Raw genomic sequence first — 20,454 nt, 5'->3', positions numbered from 1 at the left:
GCTACTACACCAACTACACCAACTACAGCAACTACAGCTACTACACCAACTACAGCTACTACACCAACTACACTAACTACACCAACTACAGCTACTACACCAACTATAGCTACTACACCAACTATAGCTACTACACCAACTACAGCTACTACACCAACTACAGCTACTACACTAACTACACCAGCTACAGCTACTACACCAACTATAGCTACTACACCAACTACAGCAACTACAGCTACTACACCAACTACACTAACTACACCAACAACAGCTACTACACCAACTACAGCTACTACACCAACTACATTAACTACACCAACTACACTAACTACAGCAACTACACTAACTACAGCAACTACAGAAACTACAGCAACTACACCAGCTACAGCTACTACACCAACTACAGCTACTACACCAACTACACTAACTACACCAACTACAGCTACTACACCAACTACACCAACTACAGCAACTACAGCTACTACACCAACTACAGCTACTACACCAACTACACTAACTACACCAACTACAGCTACTACACCAACTATAGCTACTACACCAACTACAGCAACTACAGCTACTACACCAACTACAGCTACTACACCAACTACACTAACTACACCAACTACAGCTACTACACCAACTATAGCTACTACACCAACTACAGCAACTACAGCTACTACACCAACTACACTAACTACACCAACAACGGCTACTACACCAACTACAGCTACTACACCAACTACATTACCTACACCAACTACACTAACTACAGCAACTACACTAACTACAGCAACTACAGAAACTACAGCTACTACAGCAACTACAGCAACTACAGCAACTACATTAACTACACAACCTACAGCAACTACAGCAACTACACCAACTACAGCAACTACACCAGCTACAGCTACTACACCATCTACAGCTACTACACCAACTACACTAACTACACCAACTACAGCTACTACACTAACTACAGCTACTACACCAACTACAGCAACTACAGCTACTACACCAACTACATTAACTACACCAGCTACACTAACTAAACTAACTACACCAACTACACTAACTACACCAACTACATAAACTACAGCAACTACAGCTACTACACCAACTACAGCTACTACACCAACTACACTAACTACAGCAACTACAGCTCCTACACTAACTACAGCTACTACACCAACTACACCAACTACATTAACTACAGCAACTACAGCAACTACAGCAAGTACAGCAACTACAGCAACTACAGCAACTACAGCAACTACACCAACTACAGCTACTACACCAGCTACACTAACTACACCAACTACAGCTACTACACTAACTACAGCTACTACACCAACTACACCAACTACACCAACTACATTAACTACACCAACTACAGCAACTACAGCAACTACAGCAACTACAGCAACTATACCAACTACAGCAACTACAGCTACTACACCAACTACACTAACTACACCAACTAGAGCTACTACACTAACTACAGCTACTAGACCAACTACACCAACTACACCAACTACAGCTACTACACTAACTACAGCTACTACACCAACTACATTAACTACAGCAACTACAGCAACTAGAGCAACTACAGCAACTACACCAACTACAGCAACTACACCAACTACAGCTACTACACCAACTACACCAACTACATTAACTACAGCAACTACAGCAAGTACAGCAACTACAGCAACTACACCAACTACAGCAACTACAGCAACTACACCAACTACAGCTACTACACCAACTACACTAACTACACCAACTACAGCTACTACACTAACTACAGCCACTACACCAACTACACCAACTACATTAACTACAGCAACTACACCAACTATAGCAACTACAGCAACTACAGCAACTATACCAACTACAGCAACTACAGCTACTACACCAACTACACTAACTACACCAACTAGAGCTACTACACTAACTACAGCTACTACACCAACTACACCAACTACACCAACTACAGCTACTACACTAACTACAGCTACTACACCAACTACATTAACTACAGCAACTACAGCAACTACAGCAACTACAGCAACTACACCAACTACAGCAACTACAGCAACTACACCAACTACAGCTACTACACCAACTACACTAACTACACCAACTACAGCTACTACACTAACTACAGCTACTACACCAACTACACCAACTACATCAACTACATTAACTACACCAACTACACCAACTACAGCAACTACACTAACTACAGCAACTACAGAAACTACATCTACTACACCAACTACAGCAACTACAGCAACTACACCAACTACACCAACTACATTAACTACACCAACTACACCAACTACACCAACTACATTAACTACACCAACTACACTAACTACAGCAACTACAGCAACTACAGCAACTACAGCAACTACAGCAACTACACCAGCTACAGCTACTACACCAACTACAGCTACTACACCAACTACACTAACGACACCACCTACAGCTACTACACTAACTACAGCTACTACACCAACTACACCAACTACACCAACTACAGCAACTACAGCTACTACACCAACTACAGCTACTACACCAACTACACTAACTACACCAACTACAGCTTTTACACCAACTACAGCTACTACACCATCTACACCAACTACAGCTACTACACTAACTACAGCTACTACACCAACTACACCAACTACACCAACTACACCAACTACATTAACTACACCAACTACAGCAACTACAGCAACTACAGCAACTACAGCAGCTACACCAACTACAGCTACTACACCAACTACACCAACTACAGCTACTACACTAACTACAGCTACTACACCAACTACATGAACTACACTAACTACAGCAACTACAGCTACTACACCAACTACAGCTACTACACCAACTACACTAACTACACCAAGTACATTAACTACAGCAACTACAGCTACTACACCAACTACAGTTACTACACCAACTACACTAACTACACCAACTACAGCTACTACACTAACTACAGCTACTACACCAACTACACCAACTACACCAACTACACCAACTACAGCTACTACATCAACTACAGCTACTACACCAACTATAGCTACTACACCAACTACAGCAACTACAGCTACTACACCAACTACACTAACTACACCAACTACAGCTACTACACCAACTACAGCTACTACACCAACTACACTAACTACACCAATTACAGCTACTACACCAACTACAGTTACTACACCAACTACAGCTACAACACCAACTACTGCTACTACACCAAGTACAGCTACAACACACAACTACAGTAACTACAGCAATTACATCAACATTCTCATAGTGGGCTTAGTGGTCACTTAATGTCTCTATATTCGTGACGGTTATCATGAACCCATTACCTTGGATTTTATACATAATCACATCACATCAAGTCTTATGTACAGGGCATATTACCCAGCAAACATGCATCATTATACATTTTAGCACGGAATTCACAAGCACTCGACTTTCTTTAGTTTTTAATGTGACCGATCAATACAAGTTGTTCTTACCTTGCCTGGTTTTGTCACAAAAATGGATGAAGTGTTAATTCTCAAGTGGATAAGATTTTTACTGTCAAGATATTCCAAGGCAGAAGCAAACTGTGTCACCATCTGAATCAGACTGAAAACTGAAAGTTTTGGCATAGCTTCTAGAATGTTCCCACACTCAGCATAATCCAACACCTGAAAACAGAAAAATTCAGTAGCATCACACCTCTTCCAAACCTCTAATTTTAGTGAACTCCTTTATGTCGCAGCTCTATTGTTTTCAGGCTATAGGTTCCATTATTAAATTCATTCATGAATTTATTGTTTTCCCAACTAATACTGTGAGGCCTTGTTACAGCTGCTAGGTGCCTAAAAGATTTACAGTCACGTTCAAAAAGAAAATTTAAGATACAGTTGAACCCAGCTTTACGAACACCCTCTTAATATGGACACCTCATTATTATTGACAGTTTTCTTTGTCCCTGGGGAAAACCAATACATTTTCTCTAAATACAACCTGCTTAATACAGACACCTATTAATGTGGACAACAGACACTTTTTACTTGCCCTATCAGCAAATTCTCATTAAAATACAACTTCGCAAAAACATGTCAGCAAATTTTGCATAATTTTGAGAATAATTAACTGTTGTTATTATTTTGCATGATATCGTTAAGTTGTTTATCTATCAGAAATTTCCGCAACATGTCTGGAGATTAACCCAGTGGTTAAGCAAACCAATCATGAACCTCTCTGTGGTATTTCTTAAATCAACGCTTGTGTAACTAGATCGAATGCCACTAAAAAGAAAGGGACAATAGAAAGTTGTTAGTGAGAGAGTTACATTGGAAGCAAATGCAATTCTTGTAAAACTGGGAGATCGCTGTTATCAGATTCGTAAAACATGAAAATCTACCTAATTGTGACTTTTGTTGGAGAATACCGCTCTTGGAGGCAAACATTTCTTCAAAAACATCCATTTTCCTGGCAGTTTTTTGTGACCCAATGTTTTGTATAACAAAACAATGTGTCTTTTTGCACCTAACAATGACACTTTTGAACCACTTTATGGTCAAATCTGTGGCTACCATGCTGATCAGAGCTTGCCACCAGTGGACTTTTGCTTCAGTTCTCTTCCCATGCAAGTTGGAAACTAAATTTTCTTGCAGCGTGGCTTTGAATAAATTGTGGGTTATCTTTACTTTGACTTTGTGCTTGCTTACTGTGCACACGCAACACAATAGTTCACTGGAAGTGAGGTTAATTGTTCCCAGATCTCCACGTCATTTTTACCAAGTTACACATCCCTTTCTTTGCACTATCCTCGGTAATGTCTTGCTCAGTTATATATCCCTCCCCTCCCAGCTCATTCAATGTTGTACAATAAACACAGCTTTCTGAGGTGAGGCCTAAGGGTCTGTTTACAAGGAGAAAGGGTTACCCTTGTGCTAAGGTTACCTTAGCAAGCGTGTTAACATTAGCTCTGGTTTACAAGCAAATTTCACAGGTAGGGTTACCCTGTCACCCGGGTCAACTTTATCAGCTTTACTGATGTGTTTTGTCATGTGTGACATTCTTTGCAATGTCCAAGATTTGACATAAAACTGGGGATCGGCCATCTGACTTTGCAAATCCTTACCCTAGACTCTATTTCAGACCAATACCTATAGGGCAAATGTAAGGAAGTACCCACTGGGAGTTTTGGTTCACAAAATGAATGCTATCAATAAAAATATTATGAACTGATCAATCCGGGTGCGTATTCCTGGGAATTTGTAGTGGCTGTGTTGTTTGGCTTTCCAAGTCCTGACTCTAGAACTTATTTCAGATCAATGCCTATAAGGCAAATGTAAGGAAGTGTACGGGTTGTTTTCGAGGTTTCTCTTCACTTTATGTTGAAGTTTAAACCCTTCAAAATGTGATAGCCAAAGTCTGTTTTTATCTCATTGTGAGTCTTGCTATGCGTGTGACAAAGATGCCAACCTCTGGAGACCTAAAATCGGGAGACTGTCTTTTTTTCACTACCCCCACTGGAATTTCAACGACCCCTACACCCCCCCCCCCCGAAAAATTGACCCAGCCCCCAAAGGGAATGACTTAGGACATTATATGACGTCTTACATGATGTACATACCATCAAAATTCGAAATCATTGTTTTGATGCTAGAAATAATCTTTGTCAATGACTAAATACGTGCAAAAATGCCCCAGAAACCGTGCGGCAAATAAGAAAAATTCAGGTTTTGAGCTAAAAATGGGCTAAATCACAAACTAAGTCTGTTTTATATTTTACGAAGTATTCAATATTTATAGTGGACGTAAAAAGCGGGAGACGAGGCAAAAAAGCGCAAGTCTCCCCCCAAAAGGGGGAGAGTTGGCATCACTGGTGTGAACAGTCATTCTTTACAGGAAAGAAATGTCCCGGGGAACAATCACCACGTCAAAAAAATATGTATATAATAATATTGTATTCCCTAGGACAGTTAGAAAGGCTTTAAACGCAATATCAGACAAAAACAAAGCTTAAATTTCATTCACTTTGTTAGTTTAAGAACCAGAATTGGGAAATGTATTGCTTGTTAACAGCATTATATGACCTTCAGAATGACAATAATTTTTGGAATTTCCAGTTAGGTCAAATTAGTCACGTTATACTGTCACACTATAGTTTGCGGGGCAGTGGGATTGGGGGAGGGGTGCGTGAAAATAACGCTCATTGTTTCCTGCTTAGAATGGCTAACTTGCTTTTTTTATATTCATGATGGTGGAATTTAAAAAGTTACCATACAGCCCCGACTTACTCATTTTTCTTGTTACGAAAGTCTTCAAAAGGCTACAATGTTCAAATGATATGAGTTGTATCATAACTCACTGAGAGTTCCAGTTGTGCGCGATAGTATTTACAGGCTGAACGAAAAGAAAAGAAGTCGAAGTTTGGATTTACGCCTTTGTACTTCTCGTTATTTCTTTTTATTCTGTTTGACCACATCAGCTACGCTGTAAACTTATCGTGCTTAAATAAAAGATGTTGTTGTTGTTGTTATTACTGAAACAGGCAGCCTGCCTGTATAAGAAATTTTGAAGGTTTCTTCTATTAGAGGTAGGGATCGTAACTCACTGCTGCTTATTCTAAATGTATTTATATTCACAGTATTCCTTACAGAAATGCTGTTAAATTCACTGCTGCTATTCTGTTAAATTATTTTTTAGGCACACCTTATAAGCAATGTATCACCAAAATAAATCTCTGACTGATTGCCTTTTTTCTAAAACTGTGCGATTTGGTTTGCCCTTATGTACATTGCTAACAACTTGCTTGCATCTTTCCTACCATTGTTCCAACAACAACAAAACTTGGTCATACAACTTAACGTCTTCCCTTTTACCTACAAACTTTGCCAAGCGAAATGGTTGCCTCCAAGTTTATGGCTCAAACGCGTTGCAAAACACACATTTGCTCACCTAGTTTCAGGTATTCTTTACCATGTATCGCTTTTTATCATCATTATTACTATCATTATTATTATTTTCTCAGACTAAACTAATAGAAACCTCCTCAAATGAGTCGCTGATAGACATTGGTTTTTGTCACCTCCTGAGTAGAATTTTCTTCATTTTCCGAAGATAAACATGTTTGTTTACTGACGTGTTGGCTGATCGTCGTCCCAATCGAAACAGTGCATTTTTTTTTGGCAGGATCCACGTCCTAAGCAAAACTGGAAACAATAACAAATGTGACGGATGGAGCCAAATGTTTAAAATTTAGTGCCATTCACAGGAAGAAAAATTTCTCAGGCCAGAGATCTTATAAAAACCTTAATGACAGGCAGCAAGTGGATGTTTGGTTTGATTTGTATCCGTTGTAAGAAAAATCTGTTGTGGGAAAAATTCGGATCAAAATTGTTTCTTTTGATTCAATCTAGCAGAGTTTTTTGCTTTATAGGTAACTCTAGCTTTCATTAAATGGTGGCTTTTTTAGTCAGCTTCTTTCACGTGATATACTCACGTGAAAAGCTGTGTAGATTTTCAAGCTTAAAATAAACAGTCTTAAAAAAAGTGTTGGGATTATACTCGGTAAGCAACAACTTTTAAGCAAAGAGGTAAAAATCTTAACTAGTATGTACAGAAGCTAACTCATGCGTAAGATACTACATACTGCGAGTAGTTAGTGAACAACTAACGTTTAAAGATCTTAAGATATGATGAAAGGAAAAGTCGACACACTCGCAACAAGATTATAAAAAATCCACAAAGGAATGTGTATTTCCTGTGGGTCAAAGTCCAGCAAAAGTATCTTTTTTTGATTTGTTATTTTGAAAAAGAGCTGGCAACATGCACAACTAAAATAACTAATCTGGCAAAACTTTTCAGATCGACAATGGAAATTGTTTTTTAGCATATTATAAGCGAACATAAAACAATTACCTGAAGGAGAATAGAAATTGGTCTTTAAAAAAAAAAAACCTTTTCTAATACATGATAGCTTTCGAACACTTCCTGTTGTTTTCAGTGGCGAAGCAGTCATATTTTGAATAAATGAATAAGATCTTCATTTGAAAGAAAGGCACAGTGGATTGGAATGGATGTAATTTTAAACCGGTGGAACGCCTGAAACGAACGCTGAAGATCACTTTTTTAACTCTAATTTGATGATGACTTCACCCAAGAAGTGAAACTTCAGTCATAAATTTCATGTTGCGCAGATCCTCTTTACAGTTACTCTCGGTGCCCAGAAAACATAAAACCCTGTGTGTGTCTGGAATTTTTGTCAAGCGCCAGTGGAAGATAAAATTAACTCAAACTATTTCGTGATGTAAAAATTTCATGACAAAGTTTTTTCTTTTTTTTTATTAGCTGCCCAAACACTTAAATTGGATAAGTGCTCTATTTTTGTTGATGACTTAACGCATAAAGAAAGCTTCATCACTCTTCATGAAATAGACCTGTCATGGTTTTGAAAGCCATCTTGCACGATTTGACGAGTAGGCAATCGCATGAGAAATTTCAGTGTTTGTATGAGAATCTAATGTCGAATACACTAGTCCTAATAATTTCCGTAAAACGGCTGTTCGGAAAAAAAATGTATGAATTTTAAACTAAAGCTTAAAAGGCCGGATTCTACTAGCAAATGTTGGGGGCCGTAACAGTGCTTAAATTTCTCCAGACGCTTGTATGTTTATGTTTAACTTTCACATGAGATGCTAAGTCACATAATGGTTAGCGACAAGGTTATGTGGTGGTTTGAGTGTGTACAGCCCCCCAAAAAATAGCCCTTAGCAGCCCAGTTAAAATTCGATTCTTGTTTTATGTAATTTCCGAGAAATGACACAAAACCAAGGAGAAAACGTTTGCAACAATAAATATTTCTGTACTGAAGGACAAACTTTTTAAGGTTGGCATGTGGTATCGACATATTAAGGCATGTGAAGAGAACAAATTTTCAAGGTAGGTTTTCAACTAAAAAATGACGGTAACAACTTGACATTTAGCTTTAAAATGTGTTCTCTCCTACCTGTTTGTATCTCTTACAATAAAATCTCCATGCCTTTTGCTGGGCATTCACGAGGTTTGCTGGCTTCATTTTGGTGGATTAAATTTCTAGGGAAACCCCAAGGATCTTGAAATACAAGTGGGTAGTGGAACATTAAGATTTTCACATTAAATTTATTGCCAAAATTACATTAATTTTTGTGCTTTAATGTATACTACAGAGGAATAAAAACACTCTAAAATGCACTCACTAGAGCCACTGAATCTGTGTACAGCCCTGGTAGAATAACTCCGTGGAGATTAAGGATGCTCTCATGCGTCAATGATGCAGAGATTTCAGCCTCATGAAGAAAATGATGTCGCTGACCCTGTGATCGATCGTATCTTAAACATACTCGCATCTGTAAAATGCAGCATAGCTCACCATTACATATTACTCAAGGACTATAGTAATATTTAAGGAGCGCCAAATTTCTGAGTGAGCCAAAATAATGGATATTAAGCTTGTGGAAATTTAATGTTCCCCTTAATAAATGGTTCAGGAATTAACATTAACAAAAATTAAGGAAACTTTAACTGACAAAATTTTTGAATTTTGCACTGATTTCATGCAGCATTACTAGGTATTACTTTCCTATAAAATGGAATATGCTTAGTACTAGGTAATGAAATATTGTTTGAGACAATAAAATACCCAAAATTAATGTGAAGTTAAATGCCTTGTGTTTTTAAATAGATTAAGTGAAAGCTTGATTGTTGATTCGTAAGTTATACGTATAGAAGTGGTCTCAAAACTGGATCAAGTTGTTTCGTTTCCATATATCACACCCTGAGTAATGTTTAAGCAATAGAAACCTTTTCCAGTGTTTACATAGCCTGACACAGACAATAAAAGGGCTATAAGTCTGGAAAATATTCATACCATACAGATGGCTTCCATATTTTAACCCCCCTTGCCTTCAGAATTTCCAAAATGCGCTATCCTCCATGCCCTGCAAATTCCATAATCGATAACCCCCCTCCCGCTCGGACTTTCCATTTTCCTTTTTTTGTTAAACCCTTTGGAATTACTGGCAGGGTTCACAAAATAATCCCCAATTTGGCTTACTGACTCGACATCTGTTCAGCACAGCTGGTTATAATGGGAGTTAATATGACTCCAGAAATTCTGGAATAAAAATTAACAAATGGAAGTTTTCTTGTTATCACTGTTTAATAGATGCAACCTACATTAGCTTTACAATGCACCAGCCTGGTACAGAACATTATCCGCTATTTACACTGGGCTTGATTTGCTTTCTGTGACCAGGAGGGGGGGGGGGGGGGTTGGGGTTGGGTGGTGCAGGCACTGGAGGCCCCCCTCTTTAACTACAAAACCTCTCATGATACAGCCACTAAAATAACACAGAATGATCATTTCCAACATCTAGACATAACTTGATTGACTTAATTATTATTAATGATGTAATTGGACATCATTATGACATCATTTAACAATAGCAGTGGTATGAAGATGATGTGAATTGCGGAAATACAAATTTTAAACGAAGATATGATCAGCGCAGTGGTCATCGAAATTTAAGCAATTACAAATAACCCCCTCCCCCAACAAAAAAAAAATTCAGGACTTCAACACAATTTGAACCCATGGCCCCCACCTGCATTAGTGCTACAGTGCTCCACCAGGAAACAAAAAAATAGCTCATATGTCAGTGGTCTTAGCATATGTATTTTTGTATCTTTTCTGTTAGTACGTTTTTTAAAGGGTGATGGGCCAATAAGGTTGGAGGTACTATGGACAATTGATGCTTAGGAACCAATGAGATTTTGGCATCTAAACATGACATAGCTAAAGGTCAAACAAGGGTACTTTGAGATCACCATCTTGATCCCAAGGTTGATTGTGGAGTGAGCTCCATGGACATAATGAGCTTAATGAACCAGGTATCGAACTCAGTTGCCAAGATAACTAATATTATCTGACAAAATAATAGAGATTGTTTCATTGAGTGGAATAACATGAGATGAGCAGAAGCTAGTAGAGCCGTTTTGTGATCACTGTCTGGCTATAAAGAGCTAAAACGTAACTAACCACAATGCTGTTTATAGGTTGTACACTTTGTGGCCTTTGCCTGGAGCTTTATTTATGACCCATATTTTGTCCCTTTTCTTCTACAAATGAACACAAAAACATACCTCAGCGATTGATGCTTGTCTTGTATTCTGCATCCACGGTTGTCAGCAGTGTTGCCAGTTTGTGCTTTATGTGAATTGATTAAGTCCAGAAAATAAATGTTTTAAGAAGTACACTCTTGTCTGTCTCCTGTAGAAATTCAAGATCTACCCCCTCCCCCCTTCATGCCTTCGGGATTCCAATCCTAAGTATGCCCCCATGCCTTTGGATTTCTAGTTCAAAGACCACCCCCCACTTCTCGCACTCCCTTGCTCTAAGAATTCCAAAAAGCTCTCTGTGGTATGGTATGAATATTTTCTCAAATTGCCCAATACAAGCAAATTACATGCAATCATGCATGTCTACATACTCTCATGGAAACACACCTCTCAGCCAATCAGAGTGCTATACATCTAACTACTGACAACACTCCCAGCTGATTTATGATTATGCACCTCAGCTTATTTACCTGTTAAATCCTCACCTTTTCTCCATTGGGTTTTGTCCAAATAGCTTCAAAAACAGATCCTGAAATTGGACCTGTGGCTGTTTTCTTCACAACTTTTACATCCTCCACGGAAATAAATGCCACTCCAGAAGCCTGTAACTGTGCTTTATATGGTACTTTTCCATGTTTCTACAAGACATTTATGACCAAAGTCTTTTTTTGTTTTTTGCAGAAATTCATAGCCAAGCAAAAAAAGCCTAAAACAACAAGTCAAGCACTATGCTGGCTTTTGTTCCCATTGTAAATTATTTCTATTATTATTATTATTATTATTATTATTATTATTATTATGAAGGTTCATTATAATAATTGTTATTAGTAGTTTTTAGATAGTCATTTTACGACAATTCTCTTTCGTACACAAAAAGAATGTACATAGGGTATATATTTTAATATTCATATTCTTGAATCTGTAAATAGTTTATTTTTTTGAATCTATGAATAAAGTTATTTTATTATTAAAAAATTATTATTATTATTATCATTATTACGTAATATCAATAAATAAAAAGAAGCATTCCAGTACAACTCCCTATAAAAGACCAATGAAAAGATCATTCACACCGTACTTACCAATGCTAAAGCAACAAAATCTGTTTTCTCTACTTTTTGTGGCAAAGTCCTTAGCTGATCCTTTGCAAAGTTTGGTAGAAGTCGAAATCTTTTCAGCGCACCTTCATCAAGCTTCTGCCAATCAGCAATTGTTCGAACTTGCAAGTCATAACACAAAACATTGAAACAGTCTTTGAGGTTGTTCTCCACGAGAAGAAGAAAGATCTTGTCAAGTTCATTAAGATCATCTTGAAGATGTGAAGCTGAAGTCTACAAAGGAGATATTGAAAAAATTTATTTAAATCAACGACTATCTCCTGTGCTTTTCACAAAAAAAGTTTAAGAAACTGAGATTCTCAATGATGATCAACACACTGTTGTACTTAAGTGTCCAGATCTTAGCAAGGGATTTTGCAACTCATGCAGAAAGCTGGGTGTACAAAATAATATAGTTTTTAGACCAAATTAATAACACTGTCTATCTATAATTTCTAAATTTTCAAAATTATCACAATAATTGTTGATTCTTCAAGCTTTATTTTTAATTGTGATTGTAATTTGTTTACCCACGAAGCACTTCAGACTCTTAAGAAAAAGCCCCAGGATTTCATGGTAACAATCGTTTCCGGTACTTTACGTGTCGTTACCGTGATCTTAAAATGATGGCACTGAACAATAGTTTCCCAGGGACATGTTCTAATATATTCAGACTGCGGGATCAAATACACAAATATAGTATTTTTCCACTCAGATTCTTGACTAGTACAGCAATTCTTTATGACTCAGCTTGTGTATAAATGAAATTTTAAAAACGCTACGGTTTTTCTATTGTCCACCATCTTGAATCGTTCCCAAAGTGCATTGTGTGTTACTGGTGACACACGCATGAAAGATGTTTTACAGTTAGCAGCAGCGATTGTTATGGCTTTCAGTGCCAAGAAAAAGAATATCTGACTCCAAAAGTTTACAAAAAAAAAAGGAATGAAGCCTTTTAGTGACAATTTCATTGTTGAAACTGACGTTGAGGCCCAGGTCTCTTAAAGAAGGGACAAGATCTGTAGTGAACATTTCAAGTGAGTATACTTAACTTCTTTAGTTGAATCTAAGAGGAGTCTGGAGTTTTTGACACTTAAGTGTGCACATGTTTAACACTTAAATTGATCTTCTGTCATTTTAATAGACATTGAAGTTTTTTACAATTAATTAGTACACAATGATGTTCTTTAATTTTAAAGGATGTTTAACATGTTTCCAGAAAACAGATAGTGTTACTGTACATAAAAAGAAATAAAAAGTTCCTATGAATTTTCGCAGAACCAAAAAATTGTTACTGATAGTTTCCCATGATCTCTAGGCTTGGAACTGAAAAATTGTTATCCATGGGATTTGAAATCCTAGGGCTTGTAAGAACTAATTGAAACGTGTCTGTGCATTCCAGATTGAACCGGAATTTGGAAGTGTTAGTTTTTATGAAGGGGGAAAAACCAGATTCACTGGAGAAGAACTTCTCGAAGCAAAGAAAGAACCAACAACAAATTCAAACCACATATGGGATCAATGCCAGGATTCAAATCCAGGCCACATTGGTGGGAGGCAAGTGCTCTCACCACTGCGCCACCCTTGCCCCCCCTTACTGGTACTACCTTAACATTTCATCGAGGCAATCAGCCCATATGGGGTGCTATGCAAGTCTTCAGTCTGAACTTCAAATACAAGTGTGTAATGTTTGGAGGAGTAGGCCATGCCCGTGTTGGTATTTAACCCATCTTTATGTCATTTGCTGCCATTTCATCCAGTCTTAAAACGCTTGAAATTAACTTTTTTCCTCGGGTACCAGCTGGCGACTACTTTGTTTTACTGCTTGGAAACCCATAATTTTACCGTAAGAGATGTCAGTCAAGGGGTTATCTGACTGAAACATAAGGTGAATCACCAGTTGGTGACCAGGTCTTAAATGTAGTTGCCAGCAGTCAATCTTTTGCTGCATTGGCTAACAGTGCCTCATAATTTTGAGCCTGTAATATGTTGCTGTTTCAAAGACACATCACTTGTCAGAATGTTACCCTAACAGGGTGACCTCTTCGTTGTCTTGTAAATTAGTTCTAGTTACCCCTTATGAACTGGTTTTACGTTAAACACCTAATGTCATCGAGCACTTTAGCTCAGCTGAACAAAACAGCGTTAACAATTTCTCAAAGTTAACTTGAATATTTATTAATTTCAAAACTTATAAGGTGCAAATGTCTATATAAAATTTATCTTGATATTCAAATGTGCCATAGGGGAAAAGAAAAACAATAATAGCAATAATAATAATAATGAGTAATTATGATAACAAAAATGATAAAATAAGATGATTATATAAAATAAAAAACTAATGGCTAAAAGTTAAAAAAGATATAATCTGTTATCATAATCTTAAAAATTATAAGCTAAAAATAATTTATAGTCTATTATATATTTATACAAGTCTTTCATTTTACCACATCTAGAATACTGTAGTTCCCTCCTGTTAGGGGTGGGGAAAGTCCAGGCCAAGAAATTTGAAGACGCCAATCATTATATATTAAGGACTCTGACAGGGCACGGGAAATCATTGTCCTACCAAGAACTCTTGAATATATGTAAGTTGGACACTTTAGAGTGTAGGAAAAAGCAGCAATCTCTGATCCTATTATTTAAATGCATTAGGAATATAGGGCCGAAATACATTAGAAAATTTTTCAGCATAAGAGAGACGTCTTACAATGTATGGTGATTCTATAGTAAAAGAACCTAACATAGATTGTAGATGAAACTTGGTACACTGATGTAACAAGTCAAGAAGATGATAAAAAGGTAATAAAAAGTGGGGGTCACCGTGCTTGTTTTGACGTCAAAATGCTGACAAATACGGCTATTTTGGACCCTTTGACAAAAACCACGCGCAGCCCAAAACTAGACAAAAAGGAAAGAATTTTTCAATGATGCATGTGGTATCGCACAGAATTTGACTCTAATGTATTGTTTATCTAATTACGTACCAGAAAAATGCTTTTTAATGCCCTTGTTTTTTCTTTACGCTCCAAAGTAGAATTAAATTGGACACGCGCTATTCGACACATGATAGCTCAAATATCCGTACAATTTAGTAAAATTGCCAAAAAACTGAACATAGAGTCCTTATTAAAATCATGAAATAAAAAATGGGGGTCACCGTACTCGTTTTTGCGGTAGAGTTGCAGAAAGTGTACACCAAATGCATTTTCCTTGATTTTTGAGAGAGGACTGGGGCGAGTTTCAAAATAGAATGTATGCGAAAGGGGGAAGAAAGTATTAAAAAAAACGTTTTTACACAATTTAAATCGAGATATCACATTTAGGACACAATGTGATAAAGAAAGCGTTTAAATGAAAATCAAAGTGAATAAGCACAAATTAAACATCCATGACTATCGAGGCTCTCCGTGAGGAAGTCGAACTCAGCAACACGCGTACTGCTTACCTTATGCACATTCCCACCAAATTGAGTCTCACCTCGGCAAGAAACAACCGCAACCAAAAATTGCAATAGCGTTTCTCTTCGGTCAACTTCATTTTAATAATGCTACTTCACATGCTCTTTTTTACAGAGGCCATCTTGCTATGCGCAGTAAGAGATGCGCAGTGCAAAACCAGGGAATCACCTTAAGAGGAAATGGTGTTAATCTTTGCATTCCCAAATTTAATCTTAATTTTATGAGGAACTCTTTTACATACAACTGCACTCAACTATCGAATAAACTTCCAAAAGACGGATGTCAGGCTGGCCGATAATGTTAATATTTTTAAGTCTAAGCTAACGTCGACTCAGCTGTAATTTTTATATTTTTAATTTTTTTTTGTGGAATTTTTATAATTTTTTATATTCATGTGTACATAGATTAGAGATTGTATGTATATATATTTTTTTATTTTTTATTTTTTTCAACACTAGATTTTTGTCATAACTGTAGTTTTAATGCACGTGCGCATTTTGAACGAGCACTTGTGCTCTTAGGTGTTAACGTGGGTAAATAAATTACTGATTGATTGATTGATTGATTGTCTAAGCTCAAAATATAATATTAAATTACAATACAATACTATTTTGTATTTAATATTAAAAATATTAAATACACAATAATATTATTATTCTCACTCGTCATGGAGCTTTTCAAGGATAATGAAACAACAATCCAACTGGAACATAACATGCTTATAAGAGAATCCCAACTTATAGGAGGTAAACCAGTTGGCTATTTTACAAGACATCGCCAAGGGTTTATAATCAGACTACCAAGAATAAATCCAGCAAGTGGCCAGGGCAGGACTGGAACTCGGGGCCACCAGATTACAAGCCCAAGATGGGTACTCCAGATCTCAAGTGACAGGAATGATCAAAGGATTTTTTGGGGTTGTAATTTGGTGAGTAGTTTTTTGGGGGTGACTTGATTTAAGTAGAGACCATTTGGGGTATTCAAACCAATCTGAAGATTCGTGGTAATGCCCGTGTATTCCAGCCACGTACAGCTGTAGTTCTGTGAATAATAATGTGAAATGTGGCATGGGATTTTTGAGGGTTAATTTTTGGTCCAGGAATTTATTAGGGTTTTGCTTTTTGCCCTCATTTGATCATCCCTGTCACTTGAAATCCCGGGTCCCCCCAACCCCCCCTCTCGGATTACAAGAGCAGTGCTATAATCACACACCTACGCTGCCACCACAGGAGATGAGAATCTTGCACTTATCAACTTTTATCAACAAAATTATCAACAACTATTGTCTATGAGTATTATTATCAACTATGTTTTTGATGATTGATTACACCTTGAAATAATATTATAACAATAATTAGAAGGGAATAAATGAATGCAGTCCTGTTTACAGATTTAGTTGTTATTAATACTAGGTTAAGACAGAATACCTACTGTTCTTTCGGGTTTCAGTGTTGGCTTGGTTAGTTTGGGCAGAGAGATATGTTTCAAAAAATTCATCCTTGTCTAATTATCAATAATCCCCACATTTATGACCCTGTGATTTAAACAAAATGAGAAAAACTGTCAGGTGTCATAATTATTACAACTTCCTGCTTCAGTAATGAACATATAACTGTAATCCAGGTGGTAGCATCCCTACAAACCTCAAGGACAAGGATAATGGACATACTGAGTTAGAGGGGATCAAAATCCAGAAAGAAAGAAATGAAGTTACGCCATAGGCATGTTATTAAGGTGGTACGAAAGGCTAAAACCTCAAAATGTACCTTGGCTTTTTTTATGATAATTTAAAGCTTAGACAGGGATTAACAAATCTCCAAAGGACGGGGCTCTGTAATGTGTTGGTTTCTTGTCAATAGGGGCACCATTTTGAGACGCCATATTGGATTCACACATGCATGCTCGGAATAGACAATAATATTTTGATTTGCCTGACTACATGCTACTCCTGCAATAACCTGCGAGCAGGCTCAATTGTGTGAATTTGGGGAAAAAATTTGGTAGCAGAGCCACCATCCAGCGAGGAAAAGTGAGCCTGCCCAGGGGCTATTGATTTTTGAGTTTCGCCCCTTTTGAGGTGTCAAGATACTATCCAATGGGAGCAAAGCTAATGTAAATGTTACAGGTCAAATTTGTTTCCAGGTTAATTTTGATTTAACCTAGGTTGATTCTCAATTTCCTTTGTCTCCGAGCCCTAATTATTCATGAATCAGGGCTAGGAAACAAAGGAAATTGAGAATCAATCTAGGTTCAATCAAAATTAACCTGAAATCAAATTTGACCCGTAACATAAACAAAATAACAGGAAATTGCATGTGGAGATGTTATGCTAAACTGCAACAGAAATCAATGAACGTGAAACAGGCCACCATCGTCTCCACAAATGGCAGAAAAAATAACCTTTGCTCTATCAAAATTAATATAGGTTACAAACATTTTTAACAGTTTTTAATTTTTAAGTGTACATTTGCTTTCAGTACTCCTTATTTTTCATGTAATTTTTGTATCTACGACCACACCAGCAATGCTGATGTTTTTATCGTGTTAAAATAAAGTTCTTTCCTTTCCATTCCAAGAATCCCTCCAAAGCATTGTCTTTCCGCTAGAAACAGGTGGCTTTTTAACATGAGTTTTTGTGAAACAGACCACCTTCAGGACCACTTAGTGCTAGACAGTGACACAAATAGGCTGAATTTACTTAGTTTAACTTAAGAATACTCCAGAACAATCTAACAGTTTAAAGAAAGAAAACTATAAATTGGACGAAGTGGCATTTTCATTTGAGGCCAAATTAGAGAAGGCCTACTGACGCTGTTTATCATTAAATGTAAGTTTAATGTGTGAATGTTTATGCTCGGTTTCCTTGTTTTTTGTCATAACAATGTTACGTAGCCTGTCTAAGCCCATCACTTTTAACCAATTTGATGGCTGCATTCATCAGCGAACACAGAGAATTAAAAAATCAATAGCTTGCGTACAGGCTCACTTTTTCTTGCTAGAGGGCGGCTCTGCTACGATTTGAAAATACCAAAGATTTCTAACTACAAAAGAAGTTCTTCTTTCAGTGCAGTAAAATCTATCAATCTATATGTACTTCAAAACCAAGGTGCATATTTTTACAAAGAAAAACCTCAGGAGTTTTTTCCTTCACTCGTTTTTACTATCATAGATAGATTTCATTGAAAATTTTGGAGACAAAATTATTGAACAGGTCAGATCAAGGTCAAGTGTGGTGTTACGTTGTGAACACTAAAAATTTGATGAAAAAATTTAAAAAAAAATCTGTTTTGGGGCTACCTTAAATAGTATCAAATTACAGACACTTCCGGTAGCAATTTGCTAATTGTGATCTCATATTTCGAATCTACAAGAAAAATAAACTTATTTAACAATCTCTTACATTGTTTTTTTCACCAAAACAGGGGAAAGTCCTCATTTTTTAAGTATTTTAGCCTTTCGCTCGATTGAGAACCACTACCAAATTCAGTAATCACATGATCAAAAAGGCCATCTAGAATATCTAACGGCAACTGAATATATTAAAATCATAACCCAGTCCAAATCAGGCAAAGTGCAACATCATAATTTGATTTGGGAACAACAAATATTTAGTTTTGGGTAACCTTGGTTACTGACTGGTAATATATTAAATTACAGAAACTAAACACAACTACAAGGGGTTTAGTTTTGTTCAGACCATGTCTCCTAACCTACACTATTTCCTATAAAAGCCAAGGCAATTTAAAAGGAAAATGAATGATAAATAGGTTACACGATGCTGTTATAACTTTATGTTATCACTTATCACTATCAAATGCAAAAATAATACAAACAGAAAGAAACAGGGAACAAATCACAAATTGAACATATGATTGTATGCAGGAATAAGAGAAATCAAGGCAGTGTGGTTTGGTTGAAATCAATTATTGATTTCAACTGGACCACACTGCCTTTCATTACCTAACCTTTTTGTGACTTGAATTATGCTTGAAAACTAAACCCAGTTAAGTGATAGGCATTTGACTAAGTTTGACAAATGTTTGGTACGACATGCTTACTGCAAAAGAAATTATCATATGCACTATCCTAAATTATGACAACCAGGCCAGTACCAACAAATGAATTTATATTGGATCGATAACTTTATAACTTTGCTCCATTATGCTAATCTTCTTTCGATTCTCCGCAGACAAATAATTACAGAGCTAGTTGGGCTTCATTTTTCACTGAAAAATTGTGGGGGTGTGGTTGTAAAATTCACAAGTTGGGCTTTCAAAAAATTCCTCGAGGCCAGGAGAGAACAGACATTTAGCCTACCTCTACCACTACTTGAGATATTGCTTTGAATAGTTTTCGGGTATCTTAGCGAAAGCACAGGAACAGTATACTGTTTAACCCATGGCCAAATAAAGTTCATATGCATACAAGCAACGACGTAAGCAAAAGAGCTCACAAAGCAAATATACGTTCACATATTTTAGGCCATCACAATGTACTATGATCCTTATAAACGCTCAGAAAGCATTTCAGCATACAAAAATAGAATAAATTCCATCGATTCAACTATAATTGCTTACCTTATAACACCGTGTAAAAGAATTTCCTTCATTTACACGGATATTTCGCAAAACCCATTGCCCTTCTGTACAATATCGGCCAGGCGTTCCATCCTTTACGTCACGTGGGATTTTCTATCCAATCAGGGA

The 20,454-nt window shown here is 36.9% G+C and overlaps 1 protein-coding gene across 2 annotated transcripts in view; it reads right to left on the bottom strand.

Annotated features, from left to right (window-relative positions):
- Positions 1-17,318, bottom strand: part of LOC140947362 (uncharacterized) — a 38,572-nt gene extending 21,254 nt beyond the window's left edge. Inside the window, exons 1-5 of one of the 2 annotated variants that reach the window (XM_073396437.1) lie at positions 17,180-17,318; positions 12,273-12,521; positions 11,676-11,828; positions 9,270-9,419; positions 3,549-3,722 (exon numbers count right to left, since the gene is read on the bottom strand). In XM_073396437.1, the coding sequence (XP_073252538.1) occupies positions 3,549-3,722; positions 9,270-9,419; positions 11,676-11,828; positions 12,273-12,521; positions 17,180-17,245 (792 nt within the window). In that variant the 5' untranslated portion in view covers positions 17,246-17,318. Of the gene's footprint in view, positions 1-3,548; positions 3,723-9,269; positions 9,420-11,214; positions 11,279-11,675; positions 11,829-12,272; positions 12,522-17,179 lie in introns of those variants that run through there. The other variant, XM_073396438.1, reaches the window with a different exon arrangement.
- Positions 17,319-20,454: the final 3,136 nt, after the last annotated feature.

Source organism: Porites lutea, chromosome 9 (genome assembly GCF_958299795.1).
Source record: "Porites lutea chromosome 9, jaPorLute2.1, whole genome shotgun sequence".
NCBI classification, from domain to species: domain Eukaryota; kingdom Metazoa; phylum Cnidaria; class Anthozoa; order Scleractinia; family Poritidae; genus Porites; species Porites lutea.
This window is presented reverse-complemented; position numbering and strand designations above follow the sequence as displayed.